Source organism: Impatiens glandulifera, chromosome 7, assembly GCF_907164915.1.
Source record: "Impatiens glandulifera chromosome 7, dImpGla2.1, whole genome shotgun sequence".
NCBI lineage: Eukaryota > Viridiplantae > Streptophyta > Magnoliopsida > Ericales > Balsaminaceae > Impatiens > Impatiens glandulifera.
In genome coordinates this window covers 42,284,685-42,304,915 of record NC_061868.1, presented here as the reverse complement: position 1 = coordinate 42,304,915, position 20,231 = coordinate 42,284,685, and the positions used below count along the sequence as shown (strand labels likewise).

Genomic DNA, 20,231 nt, shown 5'->3' with positions numbered 1-20,231 from the left:
TCGTGTAGTTTCATCTTACGTAGGCTTTTTGATTCCCTCATTACCATTGTCTTTATATCCCATGCACTTGGAAGAGATCTCAAGGCTTTCATGATGACCTCTTTGTTGTCATACCTCTTGCCAAGAGTTGCTAGCTCATCTAACACACCTGTGAACCGGTCACTGTACTCCTTCATGGTTTCTCTCGGTTTCATTTTGATGCTTTCAAACTTCTGAGTAGCTACCATTACCTTGTTTTCCTTTGTTCTTTCATTTCCTTCAAAGATCTGAATAACTGTGTTCCATGTCTCCTTCGCGGTTTTGCAGTCTCTGATCTTGCAGTATGTGTTTCTGTCCACACTGTTGGAGATCCGGTTTCTAGCATGATTATCCAGGTTGTTTCTTCTCCTGTCTTCAGCTGTCAATTTCTTTCTGTCCTTATCAATGAATATCGGTCCTTCGGTCAGAATGGATTCCATCTCATCATCCAAGGTGATTAAGTGTAGGTGCATGCGTGCCTTCCAGTTGGCAAAGTCATCACCTTCTAGCATTGGAGGCCTATCGAACGACATGCTTGCTTGAGTATTGAAACTACCTGCTCTGATACCAATTGTTAGGATCTAGGTAGCCGCTGGAGGACCGGGGGTTGGACCGGTTAGCGGTTTTCACTCAAAGGGTGGTGGTTAATCCGGTTAGAGATTAACACCGGGGTTTCAATACTACACAAACTGTCACAAACCCTTGAACTAGGTTCAAGCGCGGAAGAGCTTTGTTTCAGGTTGAAGCAGCACACTTGTATGATAGGCAGAACCGGTTCCGGATGATGAAGGTTAAAGAAAATGATGGGTCGGTTTCGGTAACCTGGTGATTCGGCTTAGTTAAGTAAGTTAGAGCGGTACGGTTAGATAATGGAGCCGATAGAAAGTAAAAGACAAGACCGATTTTATGGATGTTCGGAGATAAAACTCCTACGTCACCCCTTCCTCTCCAATGATGATTGATTAAGTACGTCATTCATTAGTGTATCTCTAATGATGATTGATTTCAATAAGATATAATAGTTTGGATTGTCTTGCATCTTCCACAACCAGGTGGAAATAGTCCCTTCCGGACTATGTCCAAAGCTAATCTTACTAGTCCTTGCATCTGGGTTTGAACCGAATTGATCAGATACTAGGCAGTATGTAAACCTTCCATGAAGAAAAGCATTAGTCTGACCAATGAATGAGAGAGGACTATCTCCAAGCCCAATTATACCGGTGCACTGTTCCTCAACTATCCCAAAATTGTTATGCCCGCACCCTAGAGCAACGTGAGTGATGGAACTGGGCCCAAGTGTATAAGTTTCCTTAAATAGTACCCCATGGGTATATGAATCGCCACCGAAAGTTAGAGCATAGTTACATACTCCATTTGATTTAGTTAAATCACGTTTGTCTTCTAATAACATACACTCATGCTCATAATCTACCAATATTTGAGATGATGCTGACGCATAAGGATTAAATATGGGTAGAGCTTGATGGAAACAATTCTCACATGGAAGGCACTGAATCCATGACACGCTAGACCCCGTGTCCACGTACATCATTTGTTTGACTGGCGGTGTGCCGACGTAAACCTCCATGAGGTACGATAAACCAGGAGAAGGCACAATTGTCGTTTCCATGCTAGTAGTTTCCGCCGAATGGTTGTCGTGGAGTTTCATGATAGATTTCAAATGAGACAAGCGAGAACTAGAACGACTAATGGTTCTTTCCATAAGGTAAGTTCCGTTGACATGTCCATAACGATGGATGAGATTAGTAGTAAAAACTATCGGTTTTGAAGTTGTTGTACTATGAGAATTTGAAATTTGGAATATGAAATAAAAGATATGGTATAAAGATATGATGGTCATTTTTTAAGGTAGATATGATATATTGAATTAAGAAAATATCTTTCAAATTTATGGAAGGTAGAATTAAGGTTAAAATAAAATTTGATTTACAAAATATTACAGTAATATTTATATTAATTTTAAATTATATTTAACTTATAAATGAGATCATTTGGAACATTAATTTATTTGTAATATTATTAATTTTATTATTTCATATTTAAAAATTTGTTATTCTTAACAAATTTGAACAGTTTAAGTTTATAAATTTTTTGTTTTTATATTTTTGTAACAATAAATAAAAGATAGTTTAAAAATAATTGTTGCACTGTAATTTGAATTTTTCAAAAGTTTGAAATTAGGACATTAATAATTTTTAATTATCTGAATTTGTTTTCAAATAAACATTTTTTCACATACTTTAATATGATATATTTTTGTTAAATAATTATTAAATGTCATCTATTTCATTGAATTAAAAATAAAAATTGTGTAATTTAAATTTCAACCATCATATAATAAATAAAAATACTCATTTAGACTTAATATATATATATATATATATAACTAATTTATTTAGACGTAAAATTATAAAAAAAAATCTAAAATGAATATAGTATTAAAAATTAACTTTTTTATTCTTCATTCTTAATTTAGTTTAGACTTATTTAACTTTTATATTTATTATTATTTTTTTTATTATTATTTTAAATATATATATATATATATATGAGAATTGATTAGGCGGGGGAATTTAGTGAGGAAATTTGGTGAGGGAATGACTTGGCATAATCTTATTATATGAAAAAATCAAATAATTTCTCTCTTTTCTCTCACTTTTACATTTTCTAACCAATGAAGTCAATTCCTCACCAAATTTCCTCTCTCTATCACTCCTCATATATATATATATATATATATATATATATTAAAAAATTAAAAAACTTGATAAAATATTAAGATAATATTTTTTCGGGAGATTCTTTTATAATTTTCGGTTCCAAGAAAATCATAAATTAATAATTCATAGAAAATGAAAAATATATATTACACTATATTGAAATATGATTCAATAATTGTCTAGTTTCCTTTAAAGTTCAAGTCTATTTGGAGCTCATACCTAACTTTTTTATTGCATCCAATAACTCAAATGTTTTTTTTTTGTATTGTATCATAAAATTGTGAAGAGTATTCGACGCCATAAGTACTTCCTTTCGCGTAATAGACTTCAAAGACACCGTATCATATTCGTTGTCATCCTCTGCATTGTTCTCAATAATAATACCCACAATATCTTCTAAACTCTAAATCTTTAAACATGATTTATTTTCACCTGAACACTATTCTTTTTTTCTTAATTAATTTTTTTTCCTTATTATATATATACACATATATATAATTAAGTTTTTTATTCATTATATCTTTTATCTATTATTTCATTATTTTTTTATTAATTTAATATAAATATATATTAAATTATAAAAATAATTTTACTTTATTATTTAATTTAAATTTCTAAAATAAATTATTAAAAAGTTATTTTTATAACTTTTGTATATTTATTATTTATATAATTAACTAATTTCTTTTTTCATTATATATTTTATATATGATTAAATATTTATATATATATATATATATATACATACAATTATAAATTAAATTTAATAATCATAAGTGGTTTGATGGTTAAAATGTTCACCTATCATATTTGAGACCAGAGTTTGAGTCATATTTAATGCCAAGTTATAAATAATAAAACGAAATTAATGGTACATGTGGATACTTGATGTGATGGTCACTAGTAGAAAAAGAAGTATCAGTAAGGGCGAAAACCGTTACTGAAAGCATCGAATGCCGTTATTGAAACATAATTGTAACGACAAATAAAACCGTTACCAATCGTTACTAAAAAATACGTTACAGAAACTTCACAGGTATCAGTAACGGCTTTCGAAAACCGTTATTGATAGTAAAGGAACAACAATAACAGTTCTAGCCGACTTAAAACCGTCACAGAAACTTCACAGGTATTAGTAACGGTTTTCGAAAACTGTTACTGATAGTAAAGGAACAACAGTAACGGTTCTAATATTTAAAGTCAAGTAATAATATTATTAAGCAAAAGTTTATTTTGGTGGAATATTAGTTATTTTTAAATTAAGATTTTAAATATATTTTATTTAGTGTTAGTCACGAAATTAGTAATATGAGAGGACGGTTGGGAAATGCCAAAAAGGTAACATCGATATAAAATGTTCTAAATAAAGCCTAATAAAAGATTAATTAGAAAATGTTCAAAACGAGGTCACAATATTAGTAAATTAGAAATTTAATTTGGTAGAATATTAGTTGTTTTTAAATTATTTAACTATATTTTTATTTAACCATTATTAATATTATCTTTGAAAGATAATATAATAGTATGCGTGAGTCCTAATTTTATGGTTCGAAGAGAGATTGTTAGTCACGAGGATCGAGATTAATAAATTAAAATTTTATTTTGTTAGAATATTAGTTGTTTTTAAATGAAAAATTAAACTATATTCTTATTTAACCATTATCAATATTATTTTTGAAAAATATGATATCATATTATCGATTTTGAAGTTGTTGTATTATGGGAATTTGAAATTTGGAACATGAAATAAAATATTATGATTATTGTATGGTATAAAGATATGATGGTCATTATTTAAGGTAGAGATAATATATTAAATTAAAAAAATATCTTTGAAATTTATAAACTATAGAATTAAGATTAAAGTAAAATTTAATTTACTAAATATTACAGTAATATTTATGTTAATTTTAAATTAAATTTTACTTATAAAATGAGATCATTTGGAACATTAATTTATTTGTACTATTATTAATTTTATTATTTTATATTTAAATTTGTTTTATTCTTAACAAATTTGAACAGTTTAAGCTTATATATATATTTTTTATTTTTTTAACAATAAAAGAAGATAGTTTAAAAATAACTGTTGTGCTCTAATTTGATTTTTTCAAAAGTTTGAAGTCAGGACTTTAATAATTTTAATTATCTGAATTTGTTTTCTAATAAACATTTTCTTACATACATATGATATATTTTTGTTAAATAATTATTAAATGTCATATATTTTATTGAATTAAAAATAAAAATTATGCAATTTAAATTTAAAGCATCATATAATAAATAAATAAAACTCATTTACACTTAATATAACTAATTTATTTAGACGTAAAATTATAAAAAAAAATAAAATCTAAAATGAATATAGTATTAAAAATTGGGTCATTTATTCTTCATTCTTAATTTAGTTTAGGCTTATTTAACTTTTTAATTTATTATTTTTTTCTATTTTTATTATTTTAAATATATATATATTATAATACAGTACATAGTAGAAACTCTTTAAAATAATATATTGTAAATTAATAAATTTTCTAAAATAATAAATTTGTCCGATATGACTTAGGTCAATGTAAAAATTGAAAAACTTGATAAAATATTAAAATAATATTTTTCGAGAGATCCTTTTATAATTTTCGATCCCAAAAAATCATAAATTAATAATTATAGAAAATGAAAACATATAGTACATTTTATTGAAATATGATTCAATACTTGTCTAGTTTTCTTTAAAGTTCAAGTCTATTTGAAACTCATATCTAACTTTTATTGCATCCAATAACTTAGGTGATGTAATTTTGTATTGTATCATAAAGTTGTGAAGAGTGTTCGACGCCATAAATGCTTCCTTTCACGTAATATGCTTCAAAGTAGGGATGATAATTTGAAACCGCCCCGTGAAAAACGAATCGAATTGTCCTGTTTGGGACGTTTTTTCCCCAAAATCGAACGAGGATGGAGCGGGGATGATATTTGTATCCCCGCCCCGATCTCACCCCGTTTCTACCCCGAACACTATAAATATAATTAAATATATTAAATCACCATTATATTTATTTATTCACTATATTTTATAAGAGTTTTAAGTTAATTTCTTTATAAAAATATAAACTTTCAATATATTTCAATATATATTATATTAAAAAAATTCGTTTATATAATTTTATTTTACAATTTTATTATTTTTTAAAATAATATTTTATTAACGGTGCTCCGCGGGTATTCCCCGAAATTAAATAAAATCGAACGGGGCGGGGATGGTATTAAAAAAATCTCCGAAACAAAAATGGTGCGGAGATGGTAAATGCATTCCCCGCCTTGAACCGCCTCATTGCCATCCCTACTTCAAAGATACCGTATCATATTCGTCGCCATCCTCTGCATGGTTCTTACCGACAATATCTTCTAAACTCTAAATTTCTGAACATGATTCATTTTCACCTGGGTAGTTCATTATATTTTCGATATCTATCTTTATATATATATATATAAATAATTAAATAATGATGCTTAAAATTTTGAGCTCAATAGAATCATCCACATATTTTCCAAGTCAACAAGTATTTTAATTCTCATTTCTTACTCTCTTTCTTAATTAAAATTTTTTCTTTAATTAATTTATTTTATTCATTATATCTTTTATCTATTATTTCATTATTTTAAATTTTTAATTAATTTAATATAATTATATATTAAATTTTAAAAATAATTTTACTTTATTCTTTAATTAAAATTTCCAAATAAATTATTAAAAAAATATTTATATACTTTCAATATATTTATTATTTATATAATTAATTAATTTTCTTTTTTTCATTATATATTTTATATATGTTTAATTAACGATGATTAAAAATTTATATATATATATATACAATTTTAAATTAAATTTAATAATCACAAATAGTTGGATGGTTATAATGTTTACCTTTCATAATTGAAATGTGTGTAAATTTGTGGTGGATGGAAATGTCAAAAGTAAAGGTAAGATAACATATGTGTATATGTGTATCCATATGTAAATGCGTATATGTAAATGCATATGTGAATTTATTGTTTTGATAAAAGTATTTGTACAAATTACTCAAAGAATATGAGAGATCAATTAAAGAATACTTCAAATAATGAAGTAATAATATTAGTAAGTCAAAGTTTATTTTGGTGAAATATTAGTTGTTTTTGAATTAAAATTTTAAATATATTTTATTTAGTGTTAGTCACGCAATTAGTAATATGAAAGGACGGTTAGGAAATGTCAAAAGGGTAATATCGATATAAAATGTTCTAAGTAAACCCTAATAAGAGATCAATTAGAGAATGTTCAAAAACAAGGTTACAATATTAGTAAATTAAAATTTTAATTTGGTAGAATATTAATTGTTTTTAAATTATTCAACTATATTTTTATTCTTAAAGAATTTGAATAGTACAAACGGTCAAAAATGAGAAGGGGGATAATCAGTCTTTAGTCTTTGCTTTACCTTTCTGTCCTAACTTTCTATCTTAACCTAAGACTAAGTTTAGTCTTCATTCTCATTTTAATTTAGACATATTTAACTTTTATTATTTCTTTATTTTATTTTTATTATTTTTTAAATATATATTATAATACAATATAGATAAATCAAATTATAAAAGTTCAAATGTAAAGTTACATTTTTTTTTTGTAAATATATAAAAATAAATGTTTTAATTATTTTAAATATATATATAAATATAAACGTGGACAACATAATAAAAAAATTGTTTTTATTTAAAAGAGAAAAAATAATAATTAATATATATAATCGTTTTTAACAAATATTAGTATTGTTCTATAATCTCTAGAGAAGTTGAAAAGATTAGACCTCTCTAATTGCCTTTTTTAGTATTAAAGATGGCTTGTCTTTTTTTCAAAATAATATTAATAATTCAGACACTTTTTTCTTATATTTTGTTTTTGAATAAAAGGATAAAATTGAAAAATGTGTTTGGGTTCACAATTTGTGTTCTTTCGTCAACATATTTTAGTATATCATTGGTGCTAAATTACGATACAATATTCATGGTGGGGTGGTTCTTCAATTAGTTTTTGGGATGACATTTTGTGTAGTGTCGAAAATCTAGCTACGACGTATCATGAGCTTGCTTCCATTGATATATGTAGAAATAACATAGTTAAAGAAAAGTTTGATTCGGTCTAGTATTTTTGCTAGTCGAATTATATATAGAAGTCGAATTATATATAGAAGGAGATTAAATATTATGGAGACTTCGTCCCATAATAAAGTTTTACTTTGGGTAGGACGCAAGCAAGTGTCACCGTCTAAACAAGACGTTATGCGTTGACAAAATATTAATAGTTTCTATGTGAGGCATTGCTATAAAGTGTTCGCTAGGATGATTCCATGTAATTTTTGTTGAGAAAAACTTTGGGAGTCAAAAATTTCATCAAATATCTCATTTTTTGGATTAGTGTTATTCACGGTGTAGTTCTTACGGATGATATGTATGAAAAAGTTGTGTTATAGCTAGTCGTATATATGTGACACGAAAAAAATTGAATCAGTAATTCACTTACTTTTGCATTGTCGATGAATGACTAATATTTGGAGTCTTTTGTGAAGTATTATTGAGATTAATTGGGTGATGTCCGAATCTTTGGATAATTACTGAGAAATTTGGATTGATGCACTTGATATATCGATCATACATATTTGAGTTACCATCCTAATTATTTTTTGGTGAACTATCTGGTTGTAGAGAAATTGTCGAACTTTTAATGATTGTAGTCGTCCAATGCGTATCATTTATAATACTATTATTATTACGTTTTCTGATATTCGTTTAGGAAACCAAAAAAGTTTGTCAATGAGTTAATAATTCTTTTCGATGATTTACGAGTTCGATAACTTAGTAAGTATTTTTTCTTTTTATATATTTTTTGTCGTTGTGTGTTTAAATAATTTTTTATTTTTATTTTTAATATATATGAACTTTTTAAGAATAATAATAATATTTGGTATATGAGTTCTTTATGTTTGGATTGATGCACTTGATATATCGATCATACATATTTGAGTTACCATCATAATTATTTTTTGGTGAACTATCTGGTTGTAGAGAAATTGTCGAACTTTTAATGATTGTAGTCGTCCAATGCGTATCATTTATAATATTATTATTATTACGTTTTCTGATATTCGTTTAGGAAACCAGAAAAATTTGTCATTGAGTTAATAATTCTTTTCGAGGATTTACGAGTTCGATAACTTTTTAAGTATTTTTTTCTTTTTATATATTTTTTGTCGTTGTGTGTTTAAATAATTTTTTATTTTTATTTTTAATATATATAAACTTTTTAAGAATAATAATAATATTTGGTATATGAGTTCTTTATGTTTGGATTGATGCAGTTGGTATATCGGTCATACATATTTGAGTTACCATCCTAATTATTTTTTGGTGAACTATCTGGTTGTAGAAAAATTGTCGAACTTTTAATGATTGTAGTCGTCCAATGCGTATCATTTATAATACTATTATTATTACGTTTTCTGATATTCGTTTAGGAAACCAGAAAAGTTTGTCAATGAGTTAATAATTCTTTTCGAGGATTTACGAGTTTGAAAATTTATTAAGTATTTTTTTTCTTTTTATATATTTTTTTGTCGTTGTGTGTTTAAATAATTTTTTATTTTTATTTTTAATATATATGAACTTTTTAAGAATAATAATAATATTTGGTATATGAGTTCTTTATGTTTGAATTGTTTTAATTTGTGTGTTTCATGGTTAATATAATAATAATAATAATAATAATAATAATTATTTTATTGATGGTAGGATTGTGAACTTAAAAAAATGTTTGTTTAGTAAGCCAAAACCATGGTAATAAAGGAATGTGAAAAATATAAGAAATAAAATATATAAATTTAATTCTTTATTATTTAATTTATTTAAAATAAACTAAATATATGTTTTTATAAGAACATTTATGTAAATAAATATAGTAATAAATAATAAATATAATCTTTTTATATTTTAAAATTATAATATATTTTAAAACAACATTAATATAAATATTTAAATATTCAATATATATATATATATATATATATATATATATATATATATATATATATATATATATATATATATATGAGTAATGATAGTGAACGCCAACACAAAAATAGAATATTCCCTTTAAACACTGAATATTTTCTCTCTTCTTATTAATTAATTTCTCTCTATCTCTACGAATTAATTAATTTATCTCTCTTATCGCTAATTAATTTATTTAAATCCTAAAATCTAAACTCTAAATTCTAAATACTAAACCCTAATTAATATATTTAAGTTAGTTTAGTTGAATTATACATTTATCAAAGAAATGAGTGAAAAAAAATTAATTTATTAATAATTAGTTACCTATGGTGGAGAGAAAATAATTAATAGTGAGAATAGAAATATTAGATAAACATTTATAAGTAATAAAATTAAAAAATATTAATAAGTTAATAGAAAAAAATAATAAGAAAAAGAAAAAAGAGAGCATAAAGAATAAATAATATTTGATAAATAAAGGAATTGAAAATTCATAAAAATATAAAAAATAAAAAATAAAAGAGATAAATTCATAATACAACTAAACATGATATTAATTAAGGTTTATGATTTAGAATTTAGTGTTTAGAGTTTAGAATTTAGGGTTTAGGGTTTAGAATTTAGAAATTAGTGTTTAGGTTTATCGAAAAAAAAATTAATTAATAAATACAACCTATTTTGTTTTATTTAAACATATTATTAAAATATGTAATGTGAGAGTTTGTGGTAAAATGTTGAGTTATAAATATAAAAGAAATGAGTGAAATAATTAAACGTGAGAATATGGATAAATTAATCAGTAAAAGTAGAAAGAAAAATTAGATAATAAGAGGAGAGAATATTCGGTATTTAAAAGAAATATTCTGTTTTCGCGGATTTTATAGTTGCAATAACTCTTATCATAATAGCAGTGTATGAATATATTTTTGTGTTGTAAACCTTTTTTTATATTAAAAGTATTTTGTATAATGCAACTAAATAAAGTCATCGTAAAGATTTTGACAATTAACTAATAGATTGTACATGATCTTAAAGTGTTTCAAATATATTGTACCTATCTTAAAATGAATTATGATTATTTTTATTATCATAATTTTGTTTATAAATAAAATAGAAATTATTAATTAAAAATATTTAAACTTATTATTGCCATAAACATGTGTGAAAAACTTGCAAAATAAATTTACTACTTGTAAATGTAAATCTTTATTAACCATTATCATTACTTATTATTAATTATATTTTTAAAATTTTTAATTTTAATTTTTAAAAATAATCAACATTTTTATTTAAAAACAACATTGATATTCATAACTTATCATTTCTTACGTAATAACTATTATTTTATCTATTAAATAAGTAATTTATTTATATCATTATTATTTACTTTTTTTCTTCAAAATATAATTATTAATTATTTTTACTAATTATATATATATATTATATTATATTATATTATATTATATTATTTTTTATAGATTTTACATTATTTTTTATTTGTTCTCTTTTTATTTTTTCCTTTATTTTTTTTATATTTTTACTTTTTTTAAATTTTATTTATTTTAATACAACAAATATACTTATACATTCTTTATTTAAAAAACCCAAAAGGCCAATATGCCCATGAGGCCTTTTGGATTCAACGAGTTGAGTTGGCTAGCGGGTCGTGGAGCTGGCAGGTTTGGAGCGGGTTAAAACCGAGTTTCTAGGAAAAGAACTCCAATCACTTTAATTTGTGTGTTAGATGGTCAATATCATTTTTTTAGAAAACCGTTAAAATCATTTTAATAATATTTTTAGAAGTTTTTCGTCGCATGGTTGTTGGGGAGTTTCATGATGGATTTTAAACGAGACAAGCGAAAACTAGAACGAATGATGGTTCTTGCCAAAAGATCAGTTTCGTTAACATATTTGTTATACAATGTCAATTTTTATGAATCTCGGTGGATGAGATCAGTAGAAAAAACTATCGATTTTGAAATCGTTGTATAATAAAATTTTGAAATTTAGAACCTGAAATAAAAGACTAGAATGATATGGTATAAAGAAATATTGATAATTTTTTATGTAGAGGTGATATATTAAATTAAAAATTGAAAATATATCTTTGAAATTTACCGAGGTTGAAATTAAAATTAAAGTAAAATCTGATATACTAAATATTAGAGTAATATTTATGTTAATTTTAAATTAGATTTTACTTATAAATTAGATCAATTGGAGTATTAATTTATTTGTACTATTAGTACTTTTATTGTTTTAAATTAATCTTTTTTTATTCTTAACAAATTTGAACAAATTATCTTATAAATTTATTCTTTTTTTAGACGGATTAAATAAACAATGGTTGTGCTCTAATTTGATTTTTTCAGTTTAAAGTCAGGACATTAAATTTTAATTAACTGAATTTTGTTTTTCTAATAAACATTTTTTTACATACTTTAACATAATATATTTTTGTTAAATAATTATTAAATGTTATATATTTAATTGAATTAAAAATATAATAAATGGAAAAAAACATTTAGATTTTTTTTAGAGAATAGTTAATACTATTTATTAAAAATCTCAAAAATTGAAGGATTAAAAATCAAATCTAGACCAACCTAATTATGATTAAATGATGACAATTAAAAGATTCTAAAGAAACTTATTAGTAACATTTGTAAAAACAAATAAACAGAGATTACAAACAAAAAAATCACAATAAAAAATATATCATAAGTTCATAACTACCCCAATTAGGGTGTTTACTTCCATATAAACTTGTTGCGTTATAAAGTCTTTTCCCCCTTCCCCTTGCGATGCAAGAAGATTGAATTGAAGAAGATGATGAAGCTTGTTTATTCCCATGGTGTAATCTTTCTTTGTACGAACCCGTGCTAATCTAATAGAAATAGTTCTTTTTCAGGACTTCTTATATTTGTTGTCATCTACTTGAATTTCAGGATTTTGCATTCGTTTTCTTCAGGTTAGCTTTGGTATCCTCTACATCAGTCTTGATATCCTCTGTTTCAGCTTGATTAGTCTGAGTATTTTCTTCTACTACAACTTGACTTGTTTGAGAATTAACTTCCTCCTTCTTTCTTAAGCTCTTTTTAGTACAACATTTATCCTCTTCTTAATCAGAGTTTCTTTACCCTCTTTTCTTTAATCACATTCTTCTCTTCCTTTTAGAGTACTCATTGGCTTCAACTTCATACTCTTCCTCCACATTTTTCTCTATGATGTTAGACTCATCTATTTTATTTACCTACTTTTTTTATCTTCTTCCTTAGCTTGAGCACACATTTCATGTTGGCATGTTGGAAAATATTACAGAATGAAAACTTGTGTGACCTCCACTCATAAGTGATTTCCATGATAGTATTTTTTTTTTCTTGTCAATCACTATCATTTTATCTGGCAATGTGCTTTGAGGATGCACATCAATGTTAATTCTAGCAAAGAAAATATGTTCTCCTCCTTTGGTAATTGGGTCCATATATAAAGGTCTACCAAATAAACCTGCTAAAAGATTTTAAGTTATACATGTGTGTAGGAATATTCTAAAGTTTGAACCATATTTGACTTGTTTCCTTAGGTTTTCTTAATAAGTTCAAATCTTCACACCATCTTTCTAACTCCATGCAGCTGAATCCAATATATGTATGCTCATTTTTTAGAATTTCATTCAAATTTGATCATTTCTTGAATTTCAGAAAATAGAGATCATGTACATTTTATTCTGTTCATTTTCCTTCCATTGCTTCATAAGTGTCTCTTTTAAGGTGAAAAAACGGGTAAAATAATCTTGTTTGTCCGATCCGTATTAAATTCAAATTAAATTTATTCAATTTGTAATCCAAATAATTTTACTAAATAATACGGATAGAATATGGATTGGATTGAATATAGTTTGAACAATCCATACTAAAAATATTTATATATTTGTAAATGTCAACTTAAAATTATTTAATAATTTTAAATTAATTAGATTATTCAAATCAAATCCGTATTAAACTTAATCCGAATTTAATCCAAATCGAAAGTTAATCCCACTACGTTATTATTACGACGATACAAAAAAATCTCTTACAGAAAATCAATGAAAGTGGTCGATGAACTTATTGATCTTGAACACTCATATTGTTGTCGTCACTCATATTGTTGTCGTCTGAAGTTCATTCGTCTTCTTCTGTTGTTCACTCTTCAGTCCAATCAGTACCATTTTTTACACAGCCTCTCACGTATCATTTTGATATACGAGTCAGTTTTTGAGGGTCATTACTCGGATTGATTTGTGAATTTCTTAACTAGTTATTTGGTTAACTGTTAGCCTATAGAATGTCATGTCAGTAATTAGTATGTTAGTTTGTGTTAGACTGTTATTTTAGTAATTAGGTTAAATGTAAAAATATATATACTAATTGCTAAGAAGTAATCATGTCACAAACTCACAAGAGAGACTAAATTGATTGGCTATGATACCAATTGAAAATTGAGTAATTTGATAAGTTCGAGTAAAATCACCTGATTCTTGGTTTAAAAGTTTATTTTCTTTATTTTTTTTAAAATGACATAACGTCGTTAAATAAAAAGATCTTAAAAGTGTAGGATTCAAACTTCAGAAAAAAAAACAAGCCGAATGAGAATAAAAGTTAAAGTACAAAAACAACGAAACTTAGAGCGATTTGAAATCAAAAGTAAGAGTGATTTTCTCATATTCAATACTCTTAAATCATGTTTTAAAGAAGTGCAACTTGAATGGCTATTAACATCTCTGTCTTAAAAGTTTTATGTTTTCAGTTGCTGAATTTTTTTTCAAGAATCATTTGTTAATATTTTGTTTTCTAATATCCATCATCTGAATAATCTCCTAGAATTGTTATCAATCAAACAGTAGTCTCTTAAATTTTAGTTTCAATTTTCAGCATTTTTTTTAGATGCTCTTGGATCAAGAGTGTATAGCATGATTGTTCATATAACCATGATGCTCTTTGAATTTTTTTAAGGTCAATGGAATAATAACAGCGAAATGCTGAAAATCGCGCTACTTTCAAAATGTTGCTATTCAAACGTCCAATTATACTAAAAGTTTTATAGTATGCAATTTTTTTGACATTATTTTTGAGCGAGTCACCAAGTTAGGAATACTAATATAGAGAACAAAAATACAACAAATTTATTTAAACTAACTATTTTATTATATTACCATTTAAACCATTACAAAAAAAGTTTCAAAAAATGTGATGGTAAACCACATGAATTATTTAAACGATCAATCAATTTGTCTAAATACCCTATAAAAATTTCTGCCTAATTTATATATTATTAGATAGATATTTCTGAGAGATACAGAGAAAGTTCCGAATTGAGAATGACAACAAAATCACAAATAATTATTATATTACCATTTAAACTATAATAAAAAAAATCATAAAAAATGTAACATTAACTAAAGAATTTGGTTGAACAGATGTTTTAGGCCTTCTTACATGAATTAGACAAAACGATCAATCAATTTGTATAAATACCCTAAAAAAGTTTATACACAATATATTTTAAAATAGACATTTTCGAGAGATACACTGAAAACTTTGATATGACTCAATCCTGAGTTAAGAATGACTATATTATTACCATTTAAACCGTAACAAAAAAAAAAGTTCACCAAAATGTGACAGTAACCAATTGGCTGGAAAGATGTTTTTGCCTACTTACATAAATTACTTAAATGATCAATCAATTTTTTTAAATAACTTATAAAAGTTAATGCCCAATATATTTTTTAAATAGAACTTTGTTTGAGAGGAACAAAGAAAGCTTTGAATCATATCAATCATGAGTTGTGAATTACAACCAAATCGGGTGTATCTTTTTGCCTACTTACACGAATTACTTAAATGGTCAATCAATTTTTCTAAATACCTTATAAAAGTTAATGCCTAATATATTTTTAAATAGAAATTTTTTTGAGAGAAACAAAGAAAGGTTTGAGTCATATTAATAACGAGTTATGAATTACAACAAAATCACGTGTATCTATTATATTACCATTTAAACATTAACAAAAAAAATCACAAAAATGTGAAAGGTTCTTCATCTGTTTTTATTGTTTTAAATTTCTTCACGAAAATTATTTTAGATAACTATGAGTAAGTATAAGAATAAGAAGAAATAATGTTATACAGCTTAAGAATTTCATGAATAAATATTTAATTTCCTTAAATTGATACTAAAAATTTAATATTCTAATATTAACAATAACATACTAAATACTAGTCATTCAAATGATATACAAATGATTTGAGAAGAAGACTCCAATGACCAATTAAAATCATAAGAACATGAGAAATTCTTAAGTTCAAAAAATAATTTTTCATCTCAATTCTTTAAACTAAATATTAAACTAAATTCTAAATAAAATTCATAAAATTTAATCCCAATACATACATTTAAAATTGGAAAAAATTCACATAGATTTAGACGCATGTACTTGTACAATTAACTCATTTAAACGTATATACTAGTAACTAGTAATAATGATTATTTATATATTCTATCAAAAATAAACTTATTTAACTTCTATTTACTAACATAATTATTTATTTTTTATTTATATATTTATTAATTAATTATTAATATATTTTTTATTTCCTTCTTTTTCATTAATTAATCACTCTATACTTCTATTTTTTTAATAAAAATTCTTATTATTCATATATATAGTATTTATTAATTATTTTAATATATATAAATGATCATTTATCATTAATTATTTTAAATTTATATTTCTTCTTCTATATATTTTCTTATATTAACATTAATTATTAATTTTTTTTAAAATTGTTTAGTCTCAGTGGTTGAATATAAAAGTGACTTATTCCTTCAACAACAACAATCTTTCAACACAAAAATAAATAAATTAATAATTAGAAATTAGAAAATAATAGAAACTCATTAATCAAACAAAAAATGAGTAATGATCAAATATTAAACAAAACAATATTTCTTTCTATTTCTATTATATAAGTAATGAATTAAAAATTAAATAAAAATTTATTTTATTTTCTAACCCTGATGTTAATTTAATTAAAAAATTAAAATTATAAAAATTAAAATATAATTAAATCTTAATATTATTCTATATTATTCTATATTATTATATATTACAGATACCATCAATATTGGTATGAAAAGCATGAATAAAAAATTATGGTAATAAAATGAATTACTATAATAATAATAATAAAAGAGGTCTAATTAACTCTCATCAATTTGGATTTATAGATTTTCTGAACTATTTCAGCATTATTAAGAAGTGATTTAAATAATTTTAAAACAATATTTATAAATATTAAAAAAATTAAACAAATAACTTATTAAAATAATTAGTATTATTAAATTATTATTTCATAATAATTAAAAATAAAAATAAAATATGAACCTAAATTAAATTAAATTAAATTTAAATCTTATCTATAAACAATTACTTTTGTTTACTTTGTATATATGTAAACAAATATTTGTTTTCCTTTTTTAATTATACATTCTTTATTTAACCATTAATTTACTTTTTAATTATACATTTTTTTTTAATTTGAAAGTTAAAAGTTCTTATAAAATTGTTGACCCTTGTAAATTTATAAAATTAAGAATTTATTTTAAATTTAAGAGTTTAATTTAAAATAATATTAGTTATATATTATTATTTTAGACTATTATTTTTATATATAATTAAATATAAAATTTGATAGAAACTGTGATTTCGGTTGAAATGAGTAGTGGTCTATATTTCGATTTTTTTTTGGACTATTTGATTCGAAATGAACAGTTGAACGTTCAGTAATCGCGGTCCACAAATGTGTTTACTATACCACGTTATTATTACGGCGATAAAAAAATCTCTTCTAAAACCAATCAAAACGGTTGGTGAACTTATTGATCTTTTTGAACACTCATCAATTTTCTTATTTATGTTGATATTTACGTTTACATATATACCTATTGAATATATTAATTAGAAGAGACAATATAACTTCTTTTCGATTGCATTTTTCGATGAATCTCAATTCTTTAAACAAATTCTAAATAATCCTTCATAAAGTTTAGGCCAAATTCATACATTTAAAAAAATTGTCTCCTTTTTTATTTATATTAATTTGGATATTTTGTTTGAAAACATAAAACTAAAAGATAATCTAAGTAAATAGTTGTCCATCCAACAAATATATAAAAGTCTAATCACAAAGTCAATTCACATCACGTATTAAAAAACACGACTTTATTCTCAATAAAAAAAAACATTAAGTTAATTTGTGGGTGTAGATGATAGAAAGTGCTGAAAAATAAAAATAAAATAAAAGCTCTTGTTTAATATATTATTAAAATAGATTGTAATAGGAGAGCGATCCCTAAACAAATAAAAAAAAGAAAGAAAATTAATCTTATTATTGGAGTCTCTCTTCTATGAGACTATGGCATTACATGGGTTGAACAATCAGTTGGATCAAAAGAGACCATCCGACGGTGAATATCAATTCCAATTGAGAAGTCTATTTGTGCTCGGTTCCCCAATATGGATAAAGCATTATCTCGTTTTATTGCCAGACACACCTTATTTTCGTCGTATATAATAAAAGTGTTCTTCTTTGACAAATCTAATTCAGCGCCATCTTCAAATTGGAGGGTGATTATAGGGATACTGGTGTTAATTTCATAGCAAAGTTCATTACGAACATTTAATGCTCTTTTACCAATCTTTTGTCTTAATGCAAACACCAATTTGTGATACGCGTAGCTGGGAAAATAGCTTAGAGTAGAGCCTGTGTCCAACATGAATTTAGCGGTTTGTCCTCCTCGCATTTGAATTACTGTATCTCCAATGATGATTGATTTCAATATGATATAATAGTTTGGTTTGTATTGCATCTTCCACAACGAGGTGGAAATAGTCCCTTCCGGACTATGTCCAAAGCTAATCTTACTAGTCCTTGCATCTGGGTTTGAACCGAATTGATCAGATACTAGGCAGTATGTAAACCTTCCATGAAGAAAATCATCAGTCTGACCAATGAATGAGAGAGGACTATCTCCAAGCCCAATTATACCGGTGCACTGTTCCTCAACTATCCCAAAATTGTTATGCCCGCACCCTAGAGCAACGTGAGTGATGGAACTGGGCCCAAGTGTATAAGTTTCCTTAAATAGTACCCCATGGGTATATGAATTGCCACCGAAAGTTAGAGCATAGTTACATACTCCATTTGATTTAGTTAAATCACGGTTGTCTTCTAATAACATACACTCATGCTCATAATCTAGCAACATTTGAGATGATGCTGACGCATAAGGATTAAATATGGGTAGAGCTTGATGGAAACAATCCTCACATGGAAGGCACTGAATCCATGACACGCTAGACCCCATGTCCACGTACATCATTTGTTTGACTGGCGGTGTGCCGACGTAAACCTCCATGAGGTACGATAAACCAGGAGAAGCCACCATTGTCGTTTCCATGCTAGTAGTTTCCGCCGAATGGTTGTCGTGGAGTTTCATGATGGATTTCAAATGAGACAAGCGAGAACTAGAACGACTAATGGTTCTTTCCATAAGGTAAGTTCCGTTGACATGTACATTGTACGATGTCAATTTTAGTGAATCTCGATGGATGAGATTAGTAGTAAAAACTATCGGTTTTGAAGTTGTTGTACTATGAGAATTTGAAATTTGGAATATGAAATAAAAGATTAGGATTATTGTATGGTATAAAGATATGATCGTCATTTTTTAAGGTAGAGATGATATATTGAATTAAGAAAATATCTTTCAAATTTATAGAAGGTAGAATTAAGGTTAAAATAAAATTTGATTTACTAAATATTACAGTAATATTTATATTAATTTTAAATTATAATTAACTTATAAATGAGATCATTTGGAACATTAATTTATTTGTAATATTATTAATTTTATTATTTTATATTTAAAAATTTGTTATTCTTAACAAATTTGAACCGTTTAAGTTTGTAAATTTTTTGTTTTTATATTTTTTGTAACAATAAATAGAAGATAGTTTAAAAATAATTGTTGTACTGTAATTTGAATTTTTCAAAAGTTTGAAATTAGGACATTAATAATTTTTAATTATCTGAATTTGTTTTCAAATAAACATTTTTTCACATACTTTAATATGATATATTTTTGTTAAATAATTATTAAATGTCATCTATTTCATTGAATTAAAAATAAAAATTATGTAATTTAAATTTCAACCATCATATAATAAATAAAAATACTCATTTAGACTTAATATATATATATATATATATATATATATATATATATATATATATATATATATATATATATATATATATATATATATATATATATATATAA

The 20,231-nt window shown here is 24.7% G+C and overlaps 2 protein-coding genes across 2 annotated transcripts; both read right to left on the bottom strand.

Moving 5' to 3' along the window:
* Nucleotides 1-952: 952 nt before the first annotated feature.
* LOC124909948 (aspartic proteinase CDR1-like) lies at nucleotides 953-1,879 on the bottom strand. The gene has a single exon (XM_047450575.1). It carries the CDS (start codon nucleotides 1,877-1,879, stop codon nucleotides 953-955), a length of 927 nt encoding a protein of 308 aa, XP_047306531.1.
* A 16,423-nt stretch (nucleotides 1,880-18,302) lies between these two features.
* LOC124909947 (aspartic proteinase CDR1-like) lies at nucleotides 18,303-19,442 on the bottom strand. The gene has a single exon (XM_047450574.1). The coding sequence runs from the start codon at nucleotides 19,440-19,442 to the stop codon at nucleotides 18,303-18,305; it is 1,140 nt and encodes a 379-aa protein (XP_047306530.1).
* Nucleotides 19,443-20,231: the final 789 nt, after the last annotated feature.